The sequence below is a fragment of the Schistocerca cancellata genome, chromosome 7 (assembly GCF_023864275.1).
Source record: "Schistocerca cancellata isolate TAMUIC-IGC-003103 chromosome 7, iqSchCanc2.1, whole genome shotgun sequence".
Lineage (NCBI taxonomy): Eukaryota > Metazoa > Arthropoda > Insecta > Orthoptera > Acrididae > Schistocerca > Schistocerca cancellata.
In genome coordinates, this window is record NC_064632.1 from 581,856,017 (window position 1) to 581,876,472 (window position 20,456).

Sequence of the window (20,456 nt, forward strand, 5' to 3'; positions counted from 1 at the left end):
CAAGCGCGTGTGATAGTGCTTCTCTACAGCCAGAACTTCCGTGCCGGCAAATTTTATTACATGGTCGGTCTCATCCAGTGCATGCTCTGCCATGGCCGATTTCTCCACCGCCCCAACCTGCAATGTCGCTTATGCTCTTTGATCCTGGTGTTAATGGATTGTCCAGTCATTCCGACATAAACTTTTCCGCATGTGCAAGGTATAGGGTATATTCCCGACATTGCAAGTGGGTCTCTTTTCTCCTTCGCCGATCTAAGACACTCTTTGATCTTCCTTGTCGGTTTGAAAATAGTCTTTATGCCGTGTTTGCACAATATACGGCCGATTCTGTCCGTCACTCTGGGAATGTATGGCAGAAACGCCGTACCCGACATTTCTTTTTCTGGTTCCTTACTTCGCCAAGTGTTTGGCTCTGTTACACTTCTAATGTAATTTGTGGAGCACCCATTGCTCCTCAGAACAGTTTCCTGGTGTTGCATTTCTCGTTTGAGGTGTTGAGGCTCACATATTCGTCCTGCTCTCGTTACAAGCGTACTAATCATGCCTCTTTTCTGGCTCGGGTGGTGGTTTGACAGTTTGTGCAGGTATCGGTCCATGTGTCGGTTTTTAATACACGCTGTGTCCCAGGTTTTCGCCGTCCCTTGTGACCAGCACATCTAGAAATGGCAGTTTCTTGTCCTTTTCTACTTCCATGGTAAATGTTATGTTGGCATGGAGACTGTTCAAGTGTCTCAGAAATTCACCGAGCTGTTCTTCACCATGGCTCCACACCACGAAAGTATCATCGACGTACCTGTACCACACCTTAGGTTTGCAAGTCGCCGAGTCCAGTGCCTGTGCTTCGAATTGTTCCATGAAGAAGTTGGCCACCACTGGACTGAGAGGACTACCCATAGTGACGCCTTCCAGCTGTTCGTAGAAATCGCCATTCCACGTGAAATAGTTCGTGGTGAGACATGCATGGAAGAGCTTTTTGATGTCTTGCGGGAACATGGAACCGATGTGCTCCAGAGTGTCGTTGAGCGGCACTTTCGTAAATAACGAAACAACATCAAAACTGACCAGGATGTCGTTTGGCGCAAGTTTAAGTTTCTTCAGCTTCTCAATGAAATATCCTGAGTCCTTAATATATTTGTCGGTCTTTCCCACGTGTGGCTGGAGCAGAGAGGCCAAGTGTTTCGCCAGTTTATACGTTGGTTAGCCAGGAGCGCTAACGATCGGTCTCAGTGGAATGTTGTTCTTATGGATCTTGGGTAATCCATACAAACGAGGTGGTAGGGCTTCTGTGTTGCGCAGGTTTCTCTGTATGTCCGCCGGCAGAGAAGACGCCTTGATTAATCAATTCGTATTCGGAGTGATACGCTGCGTCGGATCTGCGCTTAGTTTTCGGTACGTCGTCGGATCTAACAGGTCTCGGATCTTTTGCTCATAATCTTCGGTCTTCATTACGACGGTCGCATTCCCCTTATCGGCAGGCAGTACCAATATACTCTTGTCGGCGTTGAGATTCTTAATGGCTTGTACCTCTTCTTTCTTCAGGTATCAAGCTGGTGGTTTTGCTTGGCGCAGTATCCTGGCTGTTTCAGTGCGTATTTCCTCTGCCCTTTCACAAAGAAGTGTCCGAATGGCTGCTTCGGTGTTGGCAATGATGTCCTCCATAGGTATAGTTCTTGGGATGATAGCGAAATTCCCTCCTTTTTGAAGAACAGACACTTCCTCTTCGGTCAATTGTCATTCAGTGAGGTTGACCACTGTGTGCGACATGTCGGGAATCGCCTTGTCGGTCTGCTTCCGGTATCTTTCAAACTTTTTATTTTGCCGCTCGGTGCAGCGCTCGAGTTAGTTCTGCATGCTCCTGTGAGTGATGCTGTCGATCTTGTCCCAGTCGTCTCGATGCATTCTGCTACTTAGTTGATAGAAAATGTCCAGAAGTTCCTGATCCGTTCTTGCCAAGTCTCTCTGTGTTGTATGTATTCGCTCACGAAGAAAAGCTCGTTCCATTCTGTCGTAGATACGATGTGTTTGGGCGGTGGTGAATAGGCGCTTGCATCTCAAGAACTTCAGTGTAGCACATTCATCTCGGCACCGTGACAGAAAGGCGAGAGAGGACATCAGTCGCGCTTTCTTTTTCTGTCGTTGGTCAAGGCGTCGGTACAATCTGCAAATCTCCTTCCCGTAGAGGCGTAATACAAAATTGTTAAGGCTTTCGTGGCCACTTGTTGACAAACTGCCTATTGGCTTCTGTCTCGGGTTCTTCGGCCGACGTTCATCTAATGATTTTTCTGATGTTTCGCCAGCACAAGTGGCTGGCATTGTCAAAGCTTCACCCTCCATTGCTGGTGGTGAACTGGAGGCGAGCTCGCGGCCGCAGACTATATGTACCTGGCGCGCCAACGTCCGAGGGCTTCTCCTGAAGAAAGAAGAGGTACAAGCCATTAAGAATCTCAACGCCGACAAGAGTATATTGGTACTTCCTGCCGATAAGGGGAATGCGACCGTCGTAATGAAGACCAAAAGATCCGAGACCTATTAGATCCGACAACGTACCGAAAACTAAGCGCAGATCCGACGCAGCGTATCACTCGGAATACGATTCGATTAATCAAGGCGTCTTCTCTGCCGGCGGACATACAGAGAAACCTGCGCAACACAGAAGCCCTACCACCTCGGCTGTATGGATTACCAAAGATCCATAAGAACAACGTTCCACTGAGACCGATCGTTAGCGCTCCTGGCTCACCAACGTATAAACTGGCGAAACACTTGGCCTCTCTGCTCCAGCCACACGCGGGAAAGACCGACACATACATTAAGGACTCAGGACATTTCATTGAGAAGCTGAAGAAACTGAAACTTGCGCCAAATGACATCCTGGTCAGTTTTGATGTTGTTTCGTTATTTACGAAAGTGCCACTCAGCGATGCTCTGGAGCACATCGGTTCCATGTTCCCGCAAGACATCAAAAAGCTCTTCCATGCATGTCTCACCACGAGCTATTTCACGTGGAATGGCGATTTCTACGAACAGCTGGAAGGCGTCACTATGGGTAGTCCTCTCAGTCCAGTGGTGGCCAACTTTTTCATGGAACAATTCGAAGCACAGGCACTGGACTCGGCGACTTGCAAACCTAAGGTGTGGTACAGGTACGTCGATGATACTTTCGTGGTGTGGAGCCATGGTGAAGAACAGCTCGGTGAATTCCTGAGACACTTGAACAGCCTCCATGCCAACATAACATTTACCATGGAAGTAGAAAAGGACAAGAAACTGCCATTTCTAGATGTGCTGGTCACAAGGGACGGCGAAAACCTGGGACACAGCGTGTATCGAAAACCGACACACACGGACCGATACCTGCACAAACTGTCAAACCACCACCCAAGCCAGAAAAGAGGCATGATTAGTACGCTTGTAACGAGAGCAGGACGAATATGTGAGCCTCAACACCTCAAACGAGAAATGCGACACCTGGAAACTGTTCTGAGGAGCAATGGGTACTCCACAAATTACATTAGAAGTGTAACAGAGCCAAACACTCGGCGAAGTAAGGAACCAGAAAAAGAAATGTCGGGTACGGCCTTTCTGCCATACATTCCCAGAGTGACGGACAGAATCAGCCGTATATTGCGCAAACACGGCGTAAAGACGATTTTCAAACCGACAAGGAAGATCAAAGAGTGTCTTAGATCGGCGAAGGAGAAAAGAGACCCACTTGCAATGTCGGGAATATTCCGTATACCATGCACATACGGAAAAGTTTATGTCGGAATGACTGGACAATCCATTAACACCAGGATCAAAGAGCATAAGCGGCATTGCAGGTTGGGGCAGGTGGAGAAATCGGCCGTGGCAGAGCACGCACTGAATGAGACCGACCACGTAATAAAATTCGCCGACACGGAAGTTCTGGCTGTAGAGAAGCACTATCACACGCGCTTGTTCAGAGAAGCTGTAGAAATCCAAAAACACGTGAACAGTTTCAACAAGAAAGAGGAAAGCCTTAAGGTAAACGGATCCTGGCTTCCCGTACTGCAGCGAATGACCATCGCAGGTAGCAAGAGGAGAACCGCACTGGAAATGACCGCGGAGAAGCCCTCGGACGTTGGCGCGCCAGGTACATATAGTCTGCGGCCGTGAGCTCGCCTCCAGTTCACCACCGGCAATGGAGGGTGAAGCTTTGACAATGCCAGCCACTCGTGCTGGCGAAACGTCAGAAAAATCATTAGATGAACGTCGGCCGAAGAACCCGAGACAGAAGCCAATAGGCAGTTTGTCAAGTGCAGAAGAGTTGGATGTTCGAGCGTGGTGATGGGATGGAGAGTATGGACCACCAGAACAATGTAGCAAGACAATAATTCATAAAGAACAGACATTTGAGGTGGTAACAGATGGCATTCTAAAACTGTGTTAAAGAAGTATTCAACCTATATAAAACGTACTGACAGCTTTTAGTGCAGCTATTTGTAATTTTTACACAGTATTTGGTGACTGTGAAGTGAGGAGAAACTGCGAGGCTGGAAAGATCACAAGTTTTGCAAGAAAGTATACCAGTTTTCAGGAAATGTTGAGATTATTATTTTCATTTCCTGTGGTAACTGAGGACAAACAAGAGAGCTAAATCCCTCGATACACCATGTTATCTAAATATTTCGACAAGAAATAAAAGATACTAAAGAAATGATATTGAAAAGTGCACGATAGCATTATTCACACACCTAATTGGATAGCTGAAAGACAGTTGCCAGTCGTGTGTGTGTGTGTGTGTGTGTGTGTGTGTGTGTGTGTGTGTGTGTGTGTGTGTGTGTGTGTGTGTGTGTGTTTTCTCCATCACACCCGATAAATTTTCTTCTAAATTTTAGTTGTATTTTATCTGAGTTGTGTGTCTGCAATGCGCGCGCGCACATTGCAGACACGCAACACAGATAAAATACAGCTAAAATTTATAAGAAAATTTGTCGGGTGTGATGGAGAAGACAGCTGACGTAGTTGTGGCTTGTTGACAAAACATATACCATCTCAGCACAGTTGGTGACTACAAATCTATATGCAAGTTCATCGCCAGCTTGATTTCATGGTTGGATCACTGAAGCAGATAGAGATAAGCTGTAGTTGGCTAAATGCTCAGAAGATGTATAGGGACTGAAAGGGACAGGCCAGTGTGAATCGACAAATTGTTAGCATGTTTCGAGGAAGCAAAGTACTTTAGTTCGGTGGATTTAATGGCTGGCTATTGGTAGATTAGTTCAGATGAAGATGCAAAACAATATACACCATTTTTCCATGTGGGAAAATCATTTAAATTCAAAATATTACTATTTGGGCTAAATATACTTGTTTCTGTATTTACGTGGGTCTGAGAGAAAGCTTTCAGCAGGGAGCTACTGCAAGAGCTTTTGATCTACTTAATTATTTTATTAATCATATCCAAAACTTGGAAAGAACAATGTTATTAAGAACCTTGGATAAATTTTATGAGGCAGGTATAACAATTAAGTTAGCAAAGTCACACTTTGGAGGCGATGAACTGAAGTTTGAAGGACATCTTGTGGGAGTAAACAATGTAAAACTAGACCCTGAACACACGAGCTATGAAGGATTGTCTAACATTCTTTACTTCAGGACAATTCTGTTCATTCTTAAGATTAGCTGATTTCTGCCACCAGTATATATGTGAACAAGTTATGAATGAACCATGTTTGTTATTGTTATTAAAATAGATAGCTATTTGGAATTGTTTCAGGGTGAATGGGATCCTGAGTTGGAAGAACATAAAATAATTGCTTTCGCTAGTCGAAGCTTAAACAGACTTGTATTGAATTATACTGCAATGGAAAAAGTTATTAGTAATAGTGTAGAGTTTACAAAAATTTGAAACCCTCATTTGGGGTTCTCAAATAGTACTCTATACCAACCACCAAGAACTTAACTTTTTGATGGAGAGTCATTTATACATAGCTGCCTCGTGCTTTGGGTACTGTTTCTTCAACAGTTTCATATAGATATAAAATACATTGAAGGCTTAACAAAATAAAGTTCCAGGCAGATTATCAGAAGTGAAGGATTTTACAAAAACCAAGGGGCCTGAGATAATATTTGCTGTTAACTTTAGTTACACCGAAAATGAAAGAAACCTAGCAAATCAAATAAAACAAGGAACATTGAAGTTTTAAGAGTAAAGTTCAGAAATGTAAGCAGGGGTTGTTACTACCAGCAGAGAGAGAATTGTGGATAGTGGTAAACTGTTACATTGATGAAAGTCAGAATATACAGTTTTGGAAACTATGTATTATTGAATATGCTCGGACAGACTTGTTGTGGTTCATACGTAAAGTGTTTGATCATTTCAGCATACATATAAGTATTACACACATGAGTAAGTTCTGTCATTTCAGAGGCTTAAATAAATTTATTGAGAACCTGTATAACGTGTCAGAAGGTAAAGGAGGAAAATACTGGTATTTGTTATGCAGTGCATCAGATGTTGCCAAAAGGATTACATGATTTAACAGTTCCTGGCCGGCCGCGGTGGTCTAGCGGTTCTAGGCGCTCAGTCCGGAACCGCGCGACTGCTACGGTTGCAGGTTCGAATCCTGCCTCGGGCATGGATGTGTGTGATGTCCTTAGGTTAGTTAGGTTTAAGTAGTTCTAAGTTCTAGGGGACTGATGACCACAGATGTTAAACCCCATAGTGCTCAGAGCCATTTGAACCATTTAACAGTTCCTGATTTTTATGCTCTGTTGCTGACTGATAGGGAGATGTCACATTTATATATGTGTTTGTGGAATGCTGGTCCAGATATTTGTGCAAATACTGAGACAATAATTAACTGTATGCAAAAATATTTTGCTGCAGTAGAAAAACTGAAGTGACTTATTGAAGATAATGGAACACAATTTATTAGTCATAGTTTTGACATGAGAAGGCATAAAATGTATTGCAATTTCAAAATAAAGTCCAAAATCATAACCTTGTGAATGGATAATGAAGTAAATAGGAAGGTTACCTAGGACATAGTTCTAAAAGGCAAACAACCTAGGCACAACTAAATCAACTACCCCATTTATCAAATGGATTGTCACTCATAAGAATATTACGCCACAAATTCATTGAGAGGCATTATTGAAGTTACTTAAATGGCCAGAGGCAAATGTAGATCTAACAAATTAAGTAGAAGAAGTGGTGAAATGGCATTTATGAGAATCAGCATGCAAATGACGAGGTAAATACTTTGAGGTGACAAGTCATGAGACACCCTAAAATTCCATGTGAAAAGTTTTTTTTGACTGACATAGTGAAGCAGTTTGACATGGTATGGATTCAACAAGTTTTTGGGAGTCCCTTGCATAAATATTGAACCATGCTCCTCTATAGCTGTCCATCATCATGAAAATGTTGCTGGTGCAGGATTTTGTGCATAAGCAGACCTCTTGATTATGACCCATTAATCTTCATTGGGATTCATGTCGGGCAGCCTGGATGGCAAAATATTTGCTCGATTTGCCTAGACTATTCTTCAGACCTGTCACGAACAACTGTGGCCCTATTCCATTGTTTGGGAACATTAAGTCCATGAATGGCCACAAATGGTGTCAAAGTAACTGAATATAACTGTTTCCAGTCAGTGATTGGTTCAGTTGGACCAGAGAAGCCAGTCCATTCCATGTAAACACAGCGCACACCATTATGGATCCAGCAACATGCACAGTGCCTTGTTGACAACTTGGGTCCATGATTTTATGCAGTCTGCACCACACCTGAATCCTACCACCATCTCCTACCAACTGAAACTGGGATTCATCTGACCAGGCCATGGTTTTCCAGTTGTCTGGAATCCAATGAATATGGTCACTAGTAGGGCAAGAGGGGCACTGTAGGTGAAGCATCATTCGTCTGCTACCACAGCCCATTAATACTAAATTTTGCCGCACTTTCCTAACAGATACATCCCACATTGATTTATGTGGTTGTTCCATGCAGTGTTGCATGTCTGTTAGCACTGACAACTACACAAACAGCACTGCTCTCGGTTGTTACGTGAAGGCCGTCGGCCACTGTGTTGTCCTTGGTGAGAGATAATGTCTTAAAATTTGGTATTCTTGTTGTACTCCTGATGCTGTGGATCTCAGAGTATTGAATTCCCTAATGATTTCCGAAATAGAATGTCCCATGCCCCTAGCTACAACTACAATTCCTTGTTCAAAGTCTGTAAATTCGGGTCGGAAACCTGTTCACATGAATTACCCGAGTAAAAATGACAGCTCCACCAACGCACTGCCCTTTTATAGCTTTTGTACATGATACCACTGCCATCTGTGTACGTGTATATCATGATCTCGTGACTTTTGTAACCTCAGTGTAGAATGAAACAGCAGTTACATCAGTACTTAACTTAATGACTTATTGTTAGTCAAAGTAGTACATCAAAGCTCTAACATAAAGGAACACAAGAATTTTTTTCCAAGATACAGTGGACACTATATGATAATCAATAGATCACATGAAAAAGCAGTTTTCTTGCTAAAACCAAATACCAGTTGAGTAAAAGGTTCATACAGTGTGGGTATGCAGAAATAGAATCCACTAGTTACCTAGAAGTTCACGACTTTGTATAATATTATAACTAACAATAATTGCAAATACGACAAAGTAAATGGAGCATAAGGCACATTTGTCAATAATCAGCTTGAACTTCAATGATATTATTGCAATAAATAATTAGCACAAAAGATACCAGAGAAATTGCAGATTTGTAAATGAGTAGTCACTTTTTTGAGTAACAAAAACTACTGATTTGACATGATCGAAACAGTAAATAAGGCATTTACTGTAAGTTTTACACTGGTCGAATAGCAAATGAGAAAAATATTTCACGAATGCTTGCTGTGTCAGTAGTGCACATGTCAAAAATATATTTATCTTAAAGACAGATCAAATAGAAATTTATTTCATTATGGTTAGGTACCTGAATAATCACAAGAGACAATGTATGACATTTATGACATTCGATGTTACTCAGGACAATTATGATTTACAAATTATGAATTTTCTTTTTATCACGAGTTGTTGCATCTGTATCAACACTTTTATAATATGGGTTTGTTGGGACTACTTTTTGAGGACTTGACCAGGAGAAACTGTGACACTTTGTTCTGTAGAGCATGCTGAATATCTATGTCCTCAGAGCTCATAATGATGTATCTGCCAGACGGGAGACCGCGGGGTGGGTGCGTGGGTGGGAATGATAACCAGTCTTTGGGATCTGTCTTCTTCCCTTCCTCAGTTCCAATAAATGTTCTCCTTCCTCATTTTCGTTCTTCGTGTATGCAAGGTCCAGCACTATCTTCCCATCTGTCCATATTCAGTTATCGCTAGTGTGGAACTCTTTCCTTCTCTTTGATTACAGCCTGTTTTCACAGAACAGCCGATGTTGATCTACACACATGGGACGATAGAACTTGAACAAGACAAGAAAGCTCATAGTAAATATTGCTTAGGCACATCGGCCATTTGGGGGAAGAGAATACCCATGAGGAAGGTAACAAACATGCAGACATACGAGTGAAGTGTCGTTTGACAATTGCAGTCGCCAAAGAGAAAAGTACACTTTGGATAAGGTAGATAGCCAAATAGTAGAATAAGGAAGAAATTGATAAGAATACTTAACACTCTTGAGGAGAGACATTGAATAAGTATGTAAAGGGTATTGTGAACTGTTAAATTAAGAATCTGCAGTGAGACAAATGTTCCGTAGAGCACATATTAGCTAAAGTGTAAAAATGCTATTGTACTACTGGTACTACTACTCATTGAGTATTAATGGTAGGGCAAACAACTGTAATGGTGAGAGGATCTTTCCACAAGCCAGACCTTAATTACAAGCATGGAATAGTGATTAAAATAGTAGTAGCCACAAATCCCACTTGTTTATTTCATAATCAAAGACCATTCATAGATCATGCTGAGACAAATAAAGATATATAGAATGATGGACACTTTAAGCTGCAGTAGGTAGATGTAAAACAATACAGGAAAGGCTAGGTTATCATAGATTTGCTTTAATGTGAGAGAATGTGTTTATACTAGAGAACTATAGAAAATTATAGATAAAGAGCTTACAGTGACATCAGAGTACTGCCAGACGTCTGAGTAGTATTGTAAAAGAATAATAAAAAGGTGTTGTGCAGTTTAGTTATGATAAAAAGGTGAAGTGTAACTGCAGTGAGGGAGGATGAATTGAAGACTGGTAGACAGATCCAGAAGAGATTGAACTATGCTACGGTCCTGTGAAATCAAGAAAGAAATGGCATACCGTATTTACTCGAATCTAAGCCGCACTTTTTTTCCGGTTTTCGTAATCCAAAAAACCGCTTGCGGCTTAGAATCGAGTGCAAAGCAAGCTGAAGTTATGAAAAATGTTGGTACGTGCCGCCACAACTAACTTCTGCCGTCGAATATATGTAGCGCTACGCAGGCATACTTTGTAGGCACAAAGATAAATACTGGCGCCAAAACCTCTGCATCAGTAAATAAATTTTTTAAAAAGAAGTGGAAGACGAGCTTTTTTTTCTCCGCCGCGAGTTTCGACCACTGCATTTTCATACATTATCCAACGAAGTAAATACAAATTCCGTCTTGTTCATCTTCGAATGTGGGCACAATTTCAGTGTACTACGAAAATCTGACTGGCAAGACTGTTTGGGATGTTTGTCAATATGGCCAACTCTACGTTCTGAATTTTTTCCTATCTGTGAGAAGAGATGGTTACTAATAGGAACCTGATGAAATTTGAATCACATACAGTATTCTCTTCACCATAAGAATAATACGAATATAAACATTTTGCCATGTATTCTTTCGTGTTTGCTGCTATCTCATTTAAATCCTGTCTGCCTAATAAACTACGAAACTAGAGTGAGACAACAGCAAACGCGGAAGAATATACGTATCTTGTCATGTTTATATTCGTATTATTCTTATGCCTAATAGTGATGCAGTCAGAAATGAAGCACGGCAAGTGACTAGATTTTTAAATCTAAGATGACTAATTTCTGTGCAGAATTTGATGTAATAAAGAAGCGGCCGCAAAGATTTTCAAACGGAGAAAAATTTTCGCCTAACTCTCGTTCAGAACATGTTCTATCATACGCAGTCTATTATTTGATTCTTGTTGATCATTATCAAAGAAAGCAGCAGTGTAAGTAACAACAAATAGCAGTCTCTTGCCATTGTTTCGCTAATGACACGATTCCTCTTTATTTTATTTTATTGTACGCGGCGGTAGCGCGCACAAAAGCAAGCCATGCCGCGAGCCGCGACAGGCCGTAAACACGCACTATCAGAATGCGACAAACAATGCACGACACAGTGCGGTAGTGCATTTTCAGCTTAAGAGTGACGCAAACACCTATAACAAAGAAAACGGCACTTATCAGATCAAAGCAAAATAAGCAATCGATTCAAACCAGACGAAGCACGTGAAAAAGGAAGGGTACCCGTATAAATACGGACGGAGCGCCTGACGCATAGCAATGGCTACGTGGTAAAGCTTAACTGCTAAGCTTACGACTCGAACCAAACTACTGTAGCTGTATCGTCATTCATTCGACCTAAATTGTGTCTCATATTACAATGGACCAACTTTGTTTCGATTTGGAGGTGCGGCCTAAAACTTTTCTCTCCCCTTGAATTTCGAGTCTCAAATTTCAGGTGCGGCTTAGATTCGGGAAATTTTTTTTCCCTTTATTTCGAGTCTCATTTTTCAGGTGCGGCTTAGATTCGAGTGCGGCTTAGATTCGAGTAAATACGGTATACGTCCATGTTCAGGTGTCGTAACTTGTTGCTGTGAGCTCCCCCTCCCTTGCGCAGTGGATGTGTACAAGACGTGGTGCACTATACAATTTTCAACCTCTGGTATAATGCTCAGCTGCAGATGTTCCTCCAACAGGATTGCTTGAAATTGCCTGTTAATGTCAAAATGTGCAATAGCTATAGAAGTAAATTTTCTGATGCATCATTTTAAAAATCAAGAATGGTAGTTTCCTCAAATTGTTGAGATTGGTTTTGACTATTTTCAGTTCTTCCATGGCTTATTCTCATTTTAATGATTCAAGACATTAGAATTCTAAATTGAGAGGCCTACTGAGAGAGGGACTTTTACCACTTAGACAAGAAAAGGGACACATTATTTTCTAAACCATTGCACTGAGGCTTTATTTGTACAGTAAGGGGTTAATTTTTTACTGCTTAACTTAGTGTCAGGTAAATTATGCAAAAGTTGCTTAACAAGAAAATATAATCCTTTCTTTATGCATAATAATACAAAATTGCCCCATTGGCAGTTTGGTGTAATTAATTTTTTTCTGTTACATTTTCATAGTTTATGCAATTGCCTTGTTTTTAATATGTACATCTTTAATAGGGCACAACCGGACATCCAAAAGCAACCTTGTTAAGTCACCATAGTGTTGTCAACAACTCATATTTCTTGGGTGAGAGAGCGGGCCTATATAAAAAGGTAAGTTGTATATCATTTAACCTATTACCTGAGAGATTTAAATATAGTAATATGGGTATTAGAGAGCAGGGAATCTGTTGTGTTCTAGCATCATCGTATATGTCTACAAGTGCCCTTTTTTCACTGCTTTGGAAATGTGTGTGGAGTTCTCAATTCACTGCATCATGGGTGTACAATTGTGTTACCTTCAGCGGGTTTCAAAGGAGAGGATTCAGCAAAAGCAATACTGAAAGAAAAGTAAGTTTTTTTGTAATCATCTCATCATAATTAACAATTAGTCGCAGATCAAAGTGCTTAAAGACTAGTTGATAGTCTTCTGAACTGAATGTTAACAAAAATTCATCAACTCAGCCAGGCACAGGCACAAAATATAAATTCTGGTGTACTGTGATTTATTTAGAACAAACTACAGAAAATTATACAGACTCGCTAACGTTGTGATACGTAGCAAACAACCAAAGCTTGAAATCCAGTGTGAAATGGAGGTGGCGGCCAGTGTTCCTGCTGAAATATTGTTGACTGGTATGGCTTCAGGCCAGCAGGTAAATCAGTTGATCGCTCTTAATAGGTATTGTTGACTATTCAGTGCACATGTGCAAATCATGTGGTTGCATCAGGGAAATTTCACACTGACACAGAAATGTGCACGTGGTGAGATACTTCACTACATTGACTATGAACACATGCTGGAGTCCACACTTGATCATCTTTCTGCATACCAGGCCATATGAAATGGTTAGCAATCAGTTAAACTGTAGATCTGATGCCAGGATGGTGAAAGTTGTGAAGGGTCTCAGTACCTTGTCTGGAGAGACGTCACAACAAAGCTTTACATTTGTGGCAGGAACACCAATCAGTTTCAGCTGAAGATTAGAGGAAGCATCTTTGAGAAGGCCCTGAAGCTCCTGGTCTGACTTTTGTGCTTTAGGAAGTTACCAAAATGTATAGCATTCATTGTGCTGTTTACGTGGGGTAGGCAGTCAACTACTGTGTTATCAATTCCTGCTATGTAGTGTATGTCAGTGCCGAATTGAGTGATAAATTCCAACTGATTGTATTGCTGTGGCATGCATTTATCATTAATCTGTCGGAAGGCACAGAAGGGTTTTGTCGCTGGTGAAAATGGTAAACACTCTCGCCTCCAACTGTGTGCAAAGTATTAAATACCTTGCAATCAAACTCACTTCCTTTTTAATTGTGACAGAGATCATGTGAATAAAATGCAGTTGGCTTCAGTGAACCATCTGTGTCTTGTTCCAGTGCTGAACTGACTGCAGTTTGACTCGATATAATATGCCAGACAACCTGGGCGCCAATTGTGGAGACGATGACCGTGGACTACTGAAAAGGTGAATGGTGCCTTCCTTCCGCTTAATATTGAATTCCGCCTTGGCAACAGCATAGCTATTGGGGGCAAATCCTCTTCGCCTATATGAAATTCGTGGGCTGCAGTAGTCTTAATGTAGTGCACAAAGTTGTGACATACCTCGTCAGGTGCACCTGGAGGTAATGCAGTACCTGGGAACTGCTACAGCAGCTCGGTGTATCTGCTGCCTGCCGACTGGATAAGCTCGGCACTGTGCAACGCTGCACTGCATCAGAAACCAGTAGCAGCTAGGCCAGTGATCAGATACACTGTGTAACCAAAAGTATCCGGACACCTGGCTGAAAATGATTTAAAAGTTCGTGGCACCCTCCATCGGTAATGTTGGAATTCAGTACGGTGTCGGCCCATCCTTAGCCTTGATGACAGCTTCCACTCTCGCAGGTGTACATTCAGTCAGGTGCTGGAGTGTTTTTTGGAGAAGGCAGCCCATTCTTCACGGAGTGCTGCACTGAGGAGAGGTATCAGTGTCAGGTGATGAGGCCTGGCATGAAGTCGGCAGTCCAAAACATCCCAGAGGTGTTCTGTAGGATTCTGGTCAGGACTCTGTGCAGGCCAGTCCGTTACAGGGAGGTTATTGTCGTGTAACTGCTCGGCCACAGGCCGTGCATTATGAACAGGTGCTCGATCTTGTTGAAAGACGCAATTGCCATCCCTGAATTGCTCTTCAACAATGCTAGAAGATGCTTAAAACATCAATGTAAGCCTGTGCTGTGATAGTGCCATGCAAAACAACAATGGGTGCAAGCCCCCTCCATTAAAAACATGAGCACACCATAACACCACTGCCTCAGAATTTTACTGTTCCCACTACACATGCTGGCAGATGACGCTTACTGGGCATTCGCCATACTCACATCCTGCCATCAGATCACCACATTGTGTACTGTGATTCTTCACTCCAAGCAATGTTTTTCCACTGTTCAGTCATCCAGTGTTTACGCTCCTTACACCAACCGAGGCGTCATTTGGCATATACCGGCGTGATATGTGGCTTATGAGCAGCTGCTCAACTGTGAAATCAAAGTTTTCTCACCTCCCACATAATTCATAGTACTTGCAATTGGTCCTGATGCAGTTTGGAATTCCTGTGTAATAGTCTGGATAGAAGTCTGCCTATTACACATTACAACCCTCTTCAACTATTGGCGGACTCTGTCATTCGACAGACGAGGTCAGGCTGTACACTTCTGTGCTGTACGTGTCCCATCACGTTTCCACTTCACTATCAAATCAGAAACAGTGTACCTAGGGATGTTTAAGAGTGTGGAAATCTTGCGTACAGACGTATGACACAAGTGACACCCAATCACCTGACCACGTTCGAAGTCCGTGAGTTCTGCGGAGCACCCCATCCTGCTGTCATGATGTCTAATGACTACTGAGGTTGCCGATATGGAGTACCTGGCAGTAGGTGGCAGCACAGTGCACCTAATATGAAAAACGTATGCTTTTGAGGGTGTCTGGATACTTTTGATCACATAGTGTACATGTTGACGATGTGTGGCAGTAGACTGTACTGCACCAGAAAGTCAGCTCAGTTAACCGATTAAGTCATGTTTGCTATGGTAAAGTTCCAAGCAGAAGTGCAAGATAATCCCAAATTCATTTCCGTGTGTTGTGTGCTGAAGAATACTGTGCTAGAGTTTTTGGCTGCAGAGAGGTAGTCAAGTCGGCTGCCAATACTTAGGCAAAAGGATCAGTGTTAAAAACCAATCCTGCATCCACCAGAAACATCCATCGTATCTTCCAATCCATTATGAAGGGGCACAAGGATGGCAACTGTCAACTGCGTGCATGTACGTCCAATTGCCGTTGCTGTTGGGGAAATCACACAAAGTGCATTTACATACCTGGTCTTTGAATTTCCAGTGTTACCAACAGATATCAGACAATGGCTGTGCTGTGCTGCTCACTACTGAAGAGTTCATGGAGGAATGACTTACTGACCTCTCACATTGTGGCAAGAGAATAGCTTACTCATTTGTTGGCTTAAGGCATCAACCTTGTTAACGAGGTATTCATAATCTACATGCATCACTGTGGCCAACGATGTGCTGTTGCGTGCCGCTGCTGCTGAACTGTGTGGGGTGGCACAATCGCGTCGTGAATTTTACCTGCTGCATCTGCCATGGTGTCAAGTGGCGTCTGTCTGGGCCGCTTCAGTGGCATTTACTTGAGCTGGCAGTTGGCTGCTCCAGTGTGTGCAGCAGTGTATCTGGTACCGTGCCTGTGTTGGCGCTGGTGAGTAGATGTTGGAGATACTGCAACGTGTTTCTGTCCCCGATGTCTTCCTGTATAAGTACATAAGTGCTCTTCTTGTGAGGCAGATACTCTACTTATCAGCTCTCCTTTGAGCTTCTCCTATGACTCTGTTTCAGGTGCTGTGGTTGTTATGTCCTGGACTACTGCAACACTAGAGCAAATTCTGTGGAGTCTGTGGTTACTAGAGTGCTGAGAAATTGCCTCAACTATTAGTAAACAATAATGTAGGAGTGTGTGGTCAAAATGGGTTATTCAAACTGTGAATCTTCCTGTGGCGGGTACATCTACCAGTGTGGAAAATTTTGACTTTTTGAGAAGCTGAGCATAAGTCCTCTGGTATTGCAGGTTTATTCACACTGGCTAATCATGCCAGGGTCACAACTGTCACGAGACTAGTTGAGTCTTCTGAACCAAATGCTACAACTATACCTGAACTAAGATGAGACACAGCCACAAAATATCATCTCTGGTGGACTGTGTCCTGTGATCAAAACATCTATGTAGAAAAAGCACCGAAACTAACACAGACTCGCTAAATAGTTATATCAAACTGTAAATTGAATGTGACTTGAAACAAGGATGGATACAATTTCAACAGAATTCACAGCTCAAATGGTAACTAAAAGAAATTCTACAGATGAAAATCATCAGTCACTGAGAATCAGTGTACAAGAGGGGATAAACAGTGCTCTTTGTGTTGATTGCCTGAACATGTTTGACAGCTATGATGAAAAAATCAGCTGAAATCTTGTTGACAGTGTGTACAGATTCTGCCACTGAAATAGCTTTAGTAAACTTGGGGAAGTGCACCAGGTTCTTAAGTAGACAATAATACTTGTCATTTACCATACCAGAAATAATAATACGTATTGGTACATTCAGCAGCCCAACCAGTCTCTAAAGAAATTTGTACCTTAACTTTGTTCATGCTGCAAAAGCTTGTGCTGTTATTGAAAAGGCTAATTTTTAATCTCTAATTTCTCAGTAGGTACACCAGACTGCTCAGTCTGTAAAGTGACTAAACTCATTTCAATAATTTAGTGAAAAAAAAATAGAGAAGTTAGTGGAAAATAATAGAGAAAAAGGACCACACACACACACACACACACACACACACACACACACACAGAGAGAGAGAGAGAGAGAGAGAGAGAGAGAGAGAGAGAGAGAGAGAGAGAGAGAGAGAGAGAGGGGGGGGGGGGGGAGAATGAAATGCAACACTTAATGATTTTGTGGACAAAGACAATTAAGAAATGAGAAGTGTACAAAGTGAAACCAGTGTGTAGGAAGATAAACCATACTTAATTGGACTAAGTCGTCTCAGGACTTCTCAAGTATGACATGTCATGTTATTAAATAGTATATAAGGAAGTTACACAGTCAAAATGCTTGCTTCCATTTTCATCCTAAACTATTATTTTGTTAAGTATTTGTATAAGAACAGATCACTAGTCAGTGAAAAGAGAAGCCTTTAAGCAGTGGTATGTGCATGAAGAAAATGTCAATTAGCAGCTAAGATTTTTTTTACAAGCAGTGAACACTAAAACCTGCAATCACAGTTTTTTCTAAGTATGATTAAATAGTAATCTAATATACAAAGCTCTCAAAGTAGCTGGAATATGGATTTGCAATGACTTTTCCTGACATAATATCTATCATTCTTTGACATGAGGTTTTCTGGTCATAGACAGCTGTTTAAATTTATTTCATACTTTGTAAATGCATTATCTGTTTAGGCCTGGGTCAGTTTTGTAGATGGTTTAACATACCACATCACTGAGTCTTAATGTTTTTTTTTTAATGTTCTTTCCTGAAAAATGGAAGAAATTTATTACTGTAGCAATCCTTAGTCATCCCATTCATTTCAGCAGCACTCAAGTTTTGGCCAAATTCAGACTTAATGACTCAGGCTATTATGTGACAATACTGTGGAATTATGATGACCTTTCCAGAAAAGGACTATCTTCTACACTTGTAGCTGTTCTTGTCTGAAATGTATGTCAAGCTGTGTCATCCCTACATTAACTCGGTAAAAAATTGTAGTAAATTATTGTAATCTTATTGTTTTTTTTTTTTTGTGATGAAAAGGAGATGACGAGCCAAAACAGTTTACTTTAGTCACAGCTTTTATTTCTTGTTGCAGATGCTCTATTGTGTATGGTACCCCTACTATGAATATAGATCTGTTAAATTTTGTCGAAAGTTCTGGATTGAAAATAAACTCATTAGAAATTTTGGCAAGTGGTGGTGCAATATCTTCACCAGACCTGTATGAAAAGTTAACCAGAACATTTGGACTTGAGAGAGTTACAGTAAGGAACAATAAATAAGTCACTTAAGTTTTCACGAACTAGTAAAGTTGCTGGGTGTTATAACTTTGATGTCCTATTTGCAGACTTTCTATGGTATGACTGAAACTGCTCCCTTGTCATTCATTCCTGAGGAAAATGATCCACCAGAAAAAACATACACTACTGTTGGCAGAGTCATTGACCATGTTGAGGTAAATAGTTGTACATAAAGTTGTTTTATCTGTTTAAAGTGCAATGGTGTTAAACTGCAGATGTGTTGTTATGTTTGATATTCATCACAGTGGGAAAATATGCACTGCACTAAAAAGTAACAAAACTGCTGTTCCTCTCCCTTCACACACATTCACTCACTGAAATGCAGCCCACTATATATATATATATATATATATATATATATATATATATATATATATATATATATATATATATATATATATGGTTATAATAGAAGGAAACAATCCATGAAGGAAAAATATACCTAAAAACAAAGATGATGTGACTTACCAAATGAAAGTGCTGGCAGGTCGACAGACACAAACGAACACAAACATACACACAAAATTCAAGCTTTTGCAACAAACTGTTGCCTCATCAGGAAAGAGGGAAGGAGAGGGAAAGACGAAAGGATGTGGGTTTTAAGGGAGAGGGTAAGGAGTCATTCCAGTCCCGGGAGCGGAAAGACTTACCTTATGGGGAAAAAAGGACGGGTATACACTCGCACACACACACATATCCATCCACACATATACAGACACAAGCAGACATATTTAAATGTGTGCGAGTGTATACCCGTCCTTTTTTCCCCATAAGGTAAGTCTTTCCGCTCCCGGGACTGGAATGACTCCTTACCCTCTCCCTTAAAACCCACATCCTTTCGTCTTTCCCTCTCCTTCCCTCTTTCCTGATGAGGCAACAGTTTGTTGCGAAAGCTTGAATTTTGTGTGTATGTTTGTGTTCGTTTGTGTGTCTGTCGACCTGCCAGCACTTTCATTTGGTAAGTCACATCATCTTTGTTTTTATATATATATATATATATATATATATATATATATATATATATATATATATATATATATATATATATATATATATATATATATATATATATATATGTGTGGATGGATATGTGTGTGTGTGCGAGTGTAAACCTGTCCTTTTTCCCCCTAAGGTAAGTCTTTCCGCTCCCGGGATTGGAATGACTCCTTACCCTCTCCCTTAAAACCCAATCCTTTTGTCTTTCCTTCTCCTTCCCTCTTTCCTGACGAGGCAACCATTGGTTGCGAAAGCTAGAGTTTTGTGTGTATGTTTGTGTTTATTTGTGTGTCTATCGACCTGCCAGCGCTTTTGTTGGGTAAGTCTCATCATCTTTCTTTTTATATATATATATATATATATATATATATATATAATAGAGGGAAACGTTCCACGTGGGAAAAATATATTTAAAAAGAAAGATGATGAGACTTGCCAAACAAAAGCGCTGGCAGGTCGATAGACACACAGACAAACACAAACATACACACAAAATCTAGCTTTCGCAACCAATGGTTGCCTCGTCAGGAAAGAGGGAAGGAGAGGGAAAGACAAAAGGATTTGGGTTTTAAGGGAGAGGGTAAGGAGTCATTCCAATCCCGGGAGCGGAAAGACTCACCTTAGGGGGAAAAAAGGAGGGAAAAAAGGACAGGTATACACTCGCACACACACACATATCCATCCTCATATACACAGACACAAGCAGACATTTTTACAAATGCTAGATTTTTTTTACAAAAGCTAGATTTTGTGTGTATGTTTGTGTTTGTCTGTGTGTCTATCGACCTGCCAGCGCTTTTGTTTGGTAAGTCTCATCATCTTTCTTTTTAAATAAATAAATATATATATATATATATATGTGTGTGTGTGTGTGTGTGTGTGTGTGTGTGTGTGTGTGTGTGTGTGTGTGTGTATATGTATATGTATATGTATATATATATATATATG

General features: G+C 41.1%; 1 protein-coding gene across 3 annotated transcripts in view; it reads left to right on the plus strand.

Annotated features, from left to right (window-relative positions):
- Positions 1–20,456, plus strand: part of LOC126092949 (medium-chain acyl-CoA ligase ACSF2, mitochondrial-like) — a 268,024-nt gene that overhangs the window by 220,892 nt on the left and 26,676 nt on the right. For all 3 annotated transcript variants that reach the window (XM_049908679.1, XM_049908680.1, XM_049908681.1), the window contains exons 6-9: positions 12,420–12,515; positions 12,604–12,752; positions 18,308–18,476; positions 18,560–18,667. In XM_049908679.1, the coding sequence (XP_049764636.1) occupies positions 12,420–12,515; positions 12,604–12,752; positions 18,308–18,476; positions 18,560–18,667 (522 nt within the window). The remainder of the gene's footprint in view (positions 1–12,419; positions 12,516–12,603; positions 12,753–18,307; positions 18,477–18,559; positions 18,668–20,456) is intronic.